This window comes from Diaphorina citri, unplaced genomic scaffold, assembly GCF_000475195.1.
Source record: "Diaphorina citri unplaced genomic scaffold, Diaci psyllid genome assembly version 1.1 scaffold786, whole genome shotgun sequence".
Taxonomy (NCBI): Eukaryota; Metazoa; Arthropoda; class Insecta; order Hemiptera; family Psyllidae; genus Diaphorina; species Diaphorina citri.
The window spans coordinates 126,106-136,234 of record NW_007378219.1 but is presented as its reverse complement, the minus strand read 5'-3'; the positions used below and the strand labels follow the sequence as shown (position 1 = coordinate 136,234).

General features: G+C 39.6%; 2 protein-coding genes across 2 annotated transcripts in view; one reads left to right on the top strand and one right to left on the bottom strand.

Annotated features, from left to right (window-relative positions):
• The first annotated feature begins 719 nt into the window (after positions 1-719).
• LOC103512069 (palmitoyltransferase ZDHHC6-like) lies at positions 720-2,575 on the top strand. The gene is made up of 4 exons (XM_026825648.1): positions 720-788; positions 1,202-1,327; positions 1,507-1,581; positions 2,384-2,575. The coding sequence occupies exons 1-4, from the start codon at positions 720-722 to the stop codon at positions 2,573-2,575; spliced, it is 462 nt and encodes a 153-aa protein (XP_026681449.1).
• Positions 2,576-3,180: 605 nt separating this feature from the next.
• Positions 3,181-10,129, bottom strand: part of LOC103512068 (tubulin alpha-1A chain-like) — a 34,472-nt gene continuing 27,523 nt past the window's right edge. Inside the window, exons 3-5 of the mRNA XM_026825647.1 lie at positions 5,573-5,738; positions 4,349-4,588; positions 3,181-3,321 (exon numbers count right to left, since the gene is read on the bottom strand). Of these exons, the coding sequence (XP_026681448.1) occupies positions 3,181-3,321; positions 4,349-4,588; positions 5,573-5,738 (547 nt within the window). The remainder of the gene's footprint in view (positions 3,322-4,348; positions 4,589-5,572; positions 5,739-10,129) is intronic.

Below are 10,129 nucleotides of genomic sequence, written 5' to 3'. Positions count from 1 at the left end.
CTGCTGGAGTAAAGGGACTTATCAGTCCTATGCGAGCAGTATAAATAAGCACTATTATTATTATTATTATTATATAGGCAGGTACCTACATAGGTAGGTACCTACGTAGGTAGTGTTTACATAAAAACGACAGGACAAGTTTGTCTACCCTTATAACTTGGGATGGAAGAAGAACATACATCTGGTAAGTACCTAATATTTAATGGAAAAAAAAATCATTAGGTTTTAATTTCGTTGGTCGAGAGCGGAACATTTCTCTCCCACAGTCTCTGCTTCCTGTGTATTTCTTATGGAACTTGATTTTTACTCTATAAACCTCATTTCACTCATCCATTTAGTGGTCTTGCTCGGCGTAGCTTAACAAAAACGAACCGGAAAATAGCCTATAAAAACGAACCGGAAAATAACCTTCACGGGAGTGCAAGCAATAAGTTGACATAGTTTCATAGCAATCGGATGAGCGGTTTGGCCAGGCAAAAAGTTCGAACAAACAAACACACACACACAAACATTCATTTTTATATATTAGATTTTCCTTTTTGATGTTAATCTGTTCTAGTAGTCCTACAATTTTATGATTTTATTTTAGGCTGTCTAAGAAATTAAAAAAAAAAACTATCTACCTTATGAAGCTCGTCATTATTTTGTGTTTTTTGTTACAGAGGTATTATTACTTAAGAAGAGAACCAGTTGTAAACTTTTCACTAATGAGTTTGATCATGACTGTGTTTTCTATTGGTCTATCAGTAGGAGTAGTGATTGCTGTAGGAATGCTCTTCTATTTCCAGGTAAGAAGCAAAAAATTATTTGTTGCGAAAAGGAAGTTCTTTTCCAATTAAAATACGAAAAAAAAGAAGAAAAAAATTGTCATTTTGCCACTGCCTTGTTTTTCTGAAGATTCCATTGATTCCTATTTATATTGTATTTATTTCTCTATATTAAGTGTTTTCTATTGGTCTATCAGTAGGAGTAGTGATTGCTGTAGGAATGCTCTTCTATTTCCAGGTAAGAAGCAAAAAGTTATTTGTTGTGATGTGAAAAGGAAGTTCTTTTCCAATTAAAATACGAAAAAAAAAAAGAAAAAATTTCTGCCATTTTGCCACTGCCTTGTTTTTCTGATGATTCCATTGATTCCTATTTACATTGTATTTATTTCTCTATATTATACTCAATACTCATACTGATGCTTTTGTCACCCTAGGTGAAAGCTATCCTGAAGAATCAGACAAACATAGAGGATTGGATTGTAGAAAAAGCTACCAAGCGGAAACGACAGGACAAGTTTGTCTACCCTTATAACTTGGGATGGAAGAAGAACATACATCTGGTAAGTACCTAATATTTAATGGAAAAAAAATCATTAGGTTTTAATTTTTAAACATAAGTATGTGTTTGCAAAGTTTCACCAAAATCGGTAGGTACTCGGGAGTTATGATGAAACAAACAGAATTTCGTCGAGTTAAAACTATTATTTCAATAATTTAGATTTTATTGATTGCTTTTCAGGTGTTTGGATCTTCGTCTATTAGCAATGGTATTACATGGCCAGTGGTAGAGGGATGTCATCAGTATAGCTTAACGGTAAGTAGTGTTAGTAGAGGAACAAGTGAAGTTGAAGTAGATAGCCTTTGGTAATAAGATCCGTCTTGCCTTTTGTTAAAGGTAAAGAATTTCAACAGTAAAAAGTAACTGTATGAGATGGTATTACATGGCCAGTGGTAGAGGGATGTCATCAGTATAGCTTAACGGTAAGTAGCGTTAGTAGAGGAACAAGTGAAGTTGAAGTAGATAGCCTTTGGTAATAAGATCCGTCTTGCCTTTTGTTAATGGTAAAGAATTTTAACAGTAAATTACATTACTTTCCTTCCTATAGGATAAGGAAAGTAAAAAGTAACTGTATGAATCACTGCTATTAGTCTGGCTGAGGGACTATAAACAGAGAGTAGATCAGCGTCTAGCTAGGGGACCATAAACAGGGAGAAGACTAGCCCAAATTTCCTCACACTATATCAATAGCGAAGGTTGCGTGCGAAGGGCATCCCACTCGGAAAATTTTGTTTAGCCAAAACCAGTTGGCCTCAAAGCGATCACTCTAAAGCTGATTGAGAGGCCGACGACAAACGGCGACCCCATCTGAACATGGGAAAAGGCGAAGAAGAAGAAGAAGATAAATCACTGCTATGAATACGAGTAATGCTGGGGTTTACCAACTCGGCATTGAGATGAAACGAACATTTTCCTATACTTAATACCCAGGTCAACCTCGGATTGAACTCAATCCTGAGACAATCCGCGGTGGTAAAACACGACCAAAGTGACGGATGTTGAGACTTGGTTTTTAAATCTCATTTCCTTTGTTTAATTAATGCATTTCGATTCACAGATGGAGCAGCTGGAACAGAAGAATATAAAGAAGGCTCACTCACAGCCTGTGTTAGTTGTAAAGAATTACAATGGTCGCTGTTTACCGCTAATGTTCGGACTCAAAGTATCTTGGCATACTCCATGTTTCGATATAGCACGAATCAATCTCCAAGTCAATGAAACCGTCCTGGTGACGAGGTTTAGAAAGTAAGAAATATATTAGAATATCTATTGTCAGCTCCTATGACGTAGTGGTCACTCCGCTCGCCTTGCACGCAGGAGACCCGAGTTCCATTCCCGGTAGGGTCAAAAAATTGTATCATGCAAATGATTGATTCCGTGACTGGTTGTTGCGGGGCCCACTCAGCCTCGTGAGGAAAATGAATAGCTATGACATATAAATGCGCATAACGACCGGTGCCAGCATGGTAGGTAAACAATATTGAGCTCTGGATTATTAGTGAGCACCAAAGTAACACAAAGAAACAGCATTTATTTATTAGAATATCTTTGCATTTTGCATTATGTACCCGTTCCCTCTAAAGTTAATCAACTTTGTGCGTGGGTGGTAGTTGGACGGGTGATCGTCTCGACAGTCAGGTGCCGCTGTCTCCTGGTTGAATGTGAGGAACAACACATGCTGCTGGCTATTCGTATTTTAGGGTACACTCAGCCTCGTGAGGACAACTGAGGAGCTGATAGCTGGTTGAAAATTCCCGGAAAATGGCGAGGCAGAAAAAAAAGCTCTAGCAAAAAACTTGACTAAATTATAAATTTGATTTCCAGGCATTGGTTGTATGGTGAAGTAATGAACACTCAGAGCAGTAAAGTTATCACTTCAGAGAAAGGTTGGTTTCCAGGAACATGTGTAGTACCTATACAAGCTTTCTCTGCTGAGATAACAGGAGCGTAGGTTGCCAGTGGAAAGTGGATGCGGGGATAAGGGACAAGATTGGTCTGTGAACAAACACAATATCTATGTTAAAGAAGGTATAACATATACCTATACAGGACAATGAACCTGATGAACCTAAGAAAGATAAATAGACATTCCACAGGTAAGACCCAATACCTCTGTTTCAATTATGGCAAATCCAGGTGGTTCTCCACGCAACTCTGAAGATAAGCAGCGTTGTGTGTGGTTTGTGTTTGGATGGGTGACCGTCTTGCATTTCAAAGTATACTTGGTACCTTTGTTTCAATTATGACAAATCCTACTGACCCAATACCTCTGTTTCAATTATGACAAATCCAGGTGGTTCTCCACGCAACTCTGAAGATAAGCAGCGTTGTGTGTGGTATGTGTTTTTGATGGGTGACCGTCTTGCATTTCAAAGTATACTTGGTACCTTTGTTTCATATTGATGGTAGACTCAGTAACTTTGTGAAGGTTCATTTTAAATATCTAAATATGAAAATAACTTTTAATAACCAGTGAAGAGTAAAAGTAAAAATAACCAGTGAAGAGTAAAAGTGACAATGAACCTGATGAACCTAAGAAAGATAAATAGACATTCCACAGGTAAGACCCAATACCTCTGTTTCAATTATGACAAATCCAGGTGGTTCTCCACGCAACTCTGAAGATAAGCAGCGTTGTGTGTGGTATGTGTTTGGACCTTTGTTTCAATTATGACAAATCCTACTATAGCTTAAACTCAGTTGGTTTATCACGATAAATTCATTAATCTCAATAACCAAACATCGAAGTTAAGCACCGTTGGGTGTGGTGTGTGCCTCGATGAGTGACCGATCCCGTGGTGCACTCATCCTCGGGAGAACATTCGAACTTATTTAACGTAGTTCTTATCATCCCGAAATCGAAGAGAGAAGGAGGACGAGATAGGAGAAAGCCAGTTGTTCTGAGCATGAATCTTAGGTTAAAGTCCCCCCTTTATGTGCTATTTTCCAAGCCAAATAGTTAAAAGTTAAAAATCTAATAATGTCTAGGCTTTTGTTTGCTAGAGGGTTCCGTTACACTGACCTGGAATTCAGTGAGATCTACATTAAGGGCGCCGTCAAAACGTAGCGAGGCGGTAATGGAGGACACAATCTGTCCGATCAGTCGATTCAGATTGGTATAGGTGGGTCGCTCGATGTCCAAATTCCGACGGCAAATATCATAGATGGCCTCATTGTCTACCATGAATGCACAGTCTGAATGTTCTAGAGTAGTATGAGTGGTCAGGATAGAGTTGTAAGGCTCGACTACAGCTGTGGATACCTGTGGGGACGGCAAATATCATAGATGGCCTCATTGTCTACCATGAATGCACAGTCTGAATGTTCTAGAGTAGTATGAGTGGTTAGGATGGAGTTATAAGGCTCGACTACAGCAGTGGATACCTGTGGGACAACATGGACAACAAGGTATGAGATTGTGTTCATTCACATTTTTTGTAAAAACTATGCATGTAGTTGTTTTCCCATTTGTAGCATATCCATATCCTACCCAGTTCATCCTAGAACACAAAATTCGCTAGGTCACAGGAGCAACCATCGTGCATCGTGAGGACTTTTTACGCTTTGTCATGGAATAATTTGTGCCGAAAAAACCAGGGCTGAGACAATGAACCTGATGAACCTAAGAAAGATAAATAGACATTCCACAGGTAAGACCCAATACCTCTGTTTCAATTATGACAAATCCAGGCGGTTCTCCACGCAACTCTGAAGATAAGCAGCGTTGTGTGTGGTATGTGTTTGGATTGGTGACCGTCTTGCATTTCAAAGTATACTTGGTACCTTTGTTTCAATTATGACAAATCCTACTAGCTTAAACTCAGTTGGTTTATCACGATAAATTCATTAATCTCAATAACCAAACATCGAAGTTAAGCACCGTAGGGTGTGGTGTGTGCCTCGATGAGTGACCGATCTCGTGGTGCACTCATCCTCGGGAGAACATTCGAACTTATTTAAATTGTAAGGCTCGACTACAGCAGTGGATACCTGTGGAACAACATGGAAAACAAGGTATGAGATTGTGTTCATTCACATTTTTTGTAAAAACTATGCATGTAGTTGTTTTCCCATTTGTAGCATATCCATATCCTACCCAGTTCATCCTAGAACACAAGATTCGCTAGGTCACAGGAGCAACCATCGTGCATCGTGAGGACTTTTTACGCTTTGTCATGGAATAATTTGTGCCGAAAAAAACCAGGGCTGATGTATTGTCACTCATCTAAATAAAGTGATTGATTACCTGTGGTGCAGGATAAATGGAGAATTCGAGTTTGCTCTTCTTGCCATAATCAACAGAGAGACGTTCCATAAGGAGAGATGTGAAGCCACTACCAGTACCACCTCCAAATGAATGAAACACTAGGAAGCCCTGGAGACCTGTACATTGGTCTGATAGTTTGCGTATCCTAGGGAGAGAGAATAAGGAATAATATGTTTGTTTGAACCTAAGTGTTCACTAGTGTGCATTGCGCCTGAAGCTGTGTACACATATAGTCGATGCCGCGCCGTCGATCAACCATCAGTCGACGTTGACTGAAAGCGGACACTGCCTCGACAACATAGATGTAACTCGTCGATCGACGGCGTCAACTATGTGTGGACACAGCTGAAGAGTCCACTAGCAATGAATATGGTGCAAGAGACTTTCCTGTTACTTTCTGTATGTAAACACTCTGCAAGTCTCCTTGTGTTTGCTTCATGTAAGCTTGGGAAGTTGTACTATTAGACACTGTGGCCTTAAGTCTCAAATGATTGAGGATACAATTCGAAGCCTTGCTGGGGATTTGAACCCACGACAATCTAATTTTACCGGACAACCGTTTAACCACTAAGCTACCAAGACAGGTCTTAGGTCTTACCTATCAAGAACAATGTCGCCTGAATGCGGCTACAGAGCTCTACGAAACATTATGTGAGAAGTACATCTAGAATCTAGAAATTTACATAGTGAGTAGATCTACATATATTATTGAAATTATGAACTGCACTTTTGAGGTGTGGAGAGATTTGAAATCCCAAATGAAGTTTGCATAAAACCTATCAATCTTGTAGTTGGGGTTGTTCCTCACAAACTAAACTCTTAACGAAAATAACTAAATTCTCAACAGTCTCTAATATACCTACTATGAAAATGGGACACTATATTAAATACTCCTTGATTAATAAGATAAGAAGAAACACATCATCACTGTACTAGAAAAAGTGAAGACCTATTAATGTGTTCTTATCTTCTCAATTAGTTTCTAATATTGTAGATCTACTTATTGATAAAACTGTAGTGAGCACTAGTATGTACAATATTAGAGATTAGAATTAGAGGTATAATGTCATGGATGTTATATTAGGAACTGGTGGATTAGAGATAAGAGATAAGATTATGAAAGGTTAACGGAATGAACATAGAAGTTAGTAAGTAGTGGGAATATGATTTTATATGACGAGTATTTCACGCCAGGGCTTGATGGATTAGTTAGAACTGGGACCACACTCTTGGTTTAAACTTGGATTAAGGCCGGAGGCCACAAAGTGAGTTTAAACTCGGTTCAAGTTTAACTCTCGGATTAAACAATCTGATTGGTTGATTTTAAAAATTTCAAAAATTTTAGCCAATCAGATTTGCTTAAACCGAGAATAAAACTTAAACGGAGTTTAAATTCCCTTTATGGCCCTGGGGGTAAGTGAAAAAATTGGATGTAGAAATTTGATTGGTTGATTTTAGCCAACCAGATTGTCTTCATCTTCAACCAAGTTCAAACTCAGGCTGTGGTCCTGATGATGTGATTGTATGTAGGTATTTCACATTCTAACCTGCCTAGACGTTGTACTGAGTTCCCTATTGAGGGTTCTGTTGAATTGTCTAGACGTGGTGTGATTGGTTGATTTTAGCCAACCAGATTGTCTTCATCTTCAACCAAGTTCAAACTCAGGCTGTGGTCCTGATGATGTGATTGTATGTATTTCACATTCTAACCTGCCTAGACATGGTACTAAGTTCCCTATTGAGGGTTCTGTTGAATTGTCTAGACGTGGTACTTACCTCCCTGGTCAATGGTTGTCTATATTCCCGATTTACCATTGTGTTCATTCCGTTACCCATCGTATCTCAGTATTCATCCCCATCATCTCCATCATTATCAACGCTATCATTTCCAACCTCCTCGTAATCCTTCTCTAATGCTGCCAGATCTTCACGTGCCTCAGAGAACTCTCCCTCCTCCATCCCCTCACCTACATACCAATGAACAAACGCACGCTTAGCGTACATGAGATCAAACTTGTGATCTAGACGAGCCCATGCTTCAGCGATAGCGGTAGTATTGGATAACATACATACAGCACGTTGAACCTTGGCCAGATCACCGCCAGGGACTACGGTAGGAGGTTGATAGTTGATACCCACCTGTGAACATAACGTGATTACAGTCATTTGGGTATAGTTCTGAAGTTTTACAGACGGAAAACCTTTTTACAACTATTCCATGACTATTTTAACAGGCCCTGTGAAGTCAAAATATTGATAGATATTTGTAATTTTTTATTTGACTGGAACTTATACGTACCTTGAATCCAGTAGGACACCAGTCTACAAACTGGATAGATCTCTTGGTTTTGATAGCTGCGATAGCAGCATTCACATCTTTGGGTACAACATCACCTCTGTAACAAGGAAATAACGAATTCAATCAAAATGAGCCATTTATTCGGAATAAAAAGCTTTGGGCCCAATTCTCTGAATACAGAGAGGTTTATTTTAGGCAATAGATCAGAAGAATCTTCTGGCTGAGTCTCGAAAAATGGGCAGTAGATATAATTTCCAGTTTGAACTAACGTAAGCGGACTACTTGGACTAACCACAGGATCTAATTGAACAGACGAAATGAGTTTTAATTTGACGATTTTGTATTTTGTCTATGTTCAAGTTCATTGCCGTTTTCATTATTTCATAGAAATGAAATAAAACTTCTACATTAGCCAGCCTCGTGCGGTCTGTGTCGTAACATGCCCATCCCGTAGTATGTACCTCATTAGATGGACGAGAAGAGACACACTACTTCCCATTTAGGTGCGGGAAGGGGAACAGGGGGGAATTTCGTGGAAAAAGGCCATTTAGTCGAAATTAATCTTGAATTCAAAATTGTCACCAGAGATTTGTGTGTAATTGATGGTCTAGTGATTTAGAAATCAATTAATCTGTACTGAGCGGATTCAGAACAGATGCGACTGGTGTTCTAGCCCAATGATCAACTGATAAAAATAATTAAAAGTCAGACCAATGTACTCTATTATGTAGCGGTCCTCAACTTGTGGTCCAGGAAATAATGCTGGTCGCCTGAGAAAAGGCTATTCCTCGGCTGAGATTGAACCCAGGCCACGCCCTCCTGTTTGTCAAGTTAAAACTCGGAACTCTTTCGTTCAAAAGAAATTGGCCCGATGCTACGTATATTTGTTATGCTTTGTCCAGTGTATTATATTGTTTTGTTGTGTTTTGAGTCGTACGTAAGTTGAGAACTACTATCAGTTGAGATGTGGTTTAACGGATATACAGCTACAGCTCATTAGCGTTGTAATTTTTACCATGTCACTGATTTCCTCTTACAAAACGCACTCATCCAAGATATGATTCGGAGTTTTTGGACTCCATTTGAAAGCTGTGTATTTGTCACGATTCAAGTCATTAATAAATGCCGCCGCGCCGTACAGTAGCGGTTAAGGTGTCTGTTTGGTGAAGTAAAGTGGCACGGGTTTGTTTGAATCTCATCTTTGTCAGACTTTTTTTCAGATTTTTAACTGGTTTATATGCTTTTACTGGCATTTCAACGAGCTACTCACCTGCCTGAATGGGGCCCCTTTTTTTTTTTTTTTTTTTTTTTTTTTTTTTTACGATCCACTCAAAAAATCTCGAGAATTGATTTGAAATTTGAATTTCTTTAAACGCTGAAACATAAAATCTTACCTGTGCAATTACTGGCACGGCCTAAAGCTGTGCCCTTCCTAAGACACGGCACAATACCTTGCCCGGCACAATCCTTTGTTAACGCCTACTTAAAAAAGAGGGAAAGAAAGGCCCAACCCATCCTTTAGGGCTGTTTGCCCCTACACCTAAGCCTTAAGGTGGTCTTGTTTATAAAGGGCGTACTTACTCGGAGTTTCGGCTGGGCATATCTGTTTTCCGTTTAGCCAGATGGTCTTCACCTTGGGACTGCCTCCATTCGGTTCAAATCGGACCATTATCCGAGTTGTCATAGGTCGACTGGGATCCAGAACTTGCTCCAGGTTGAGGATGGTGAACTCCTTGTTATTCGAAGTGGTCACTTCTCCTAGCCATGACTGAAAATCAATGGAACAGTTGTGCTGACTTAGGTGAGGTTTTAAAGTCAAAGAGCTGCCAGCCTAGTTAGCTTAGTTGGTAGTGCGTCTGCCTTGTAAGCGCTAGGCCGCGGGTTCGATTCCCGCCCGGGGCGGATTTTATCCTGATGGGATAATGTTCGTTCTCGGAACGGCTGGCTTTCTCCTATCCTGTCTTCCTTCTCTATTCGATTTCGGGACGATAAGACCATAGCAGTTACAGTTCCCTCTGTCAAACCTCTTAAAAAAAAAAAAAAAAAATCTTAGGTTAAAGTTCCCCTTTATGTGCTATTTTCCAAGCCAAATAGTTAAAAATCTAATAATGCCTAGGCTTTTGTTTGCTAGAGGGTTCCGTTACGCTGACCTGGAATTCAGTGAGATCTACATTAAGGGCGCCGTCAAAACGTAGCGAGGCGGTAATGGAGGACACGATCTGTCCGATCAGTCGATT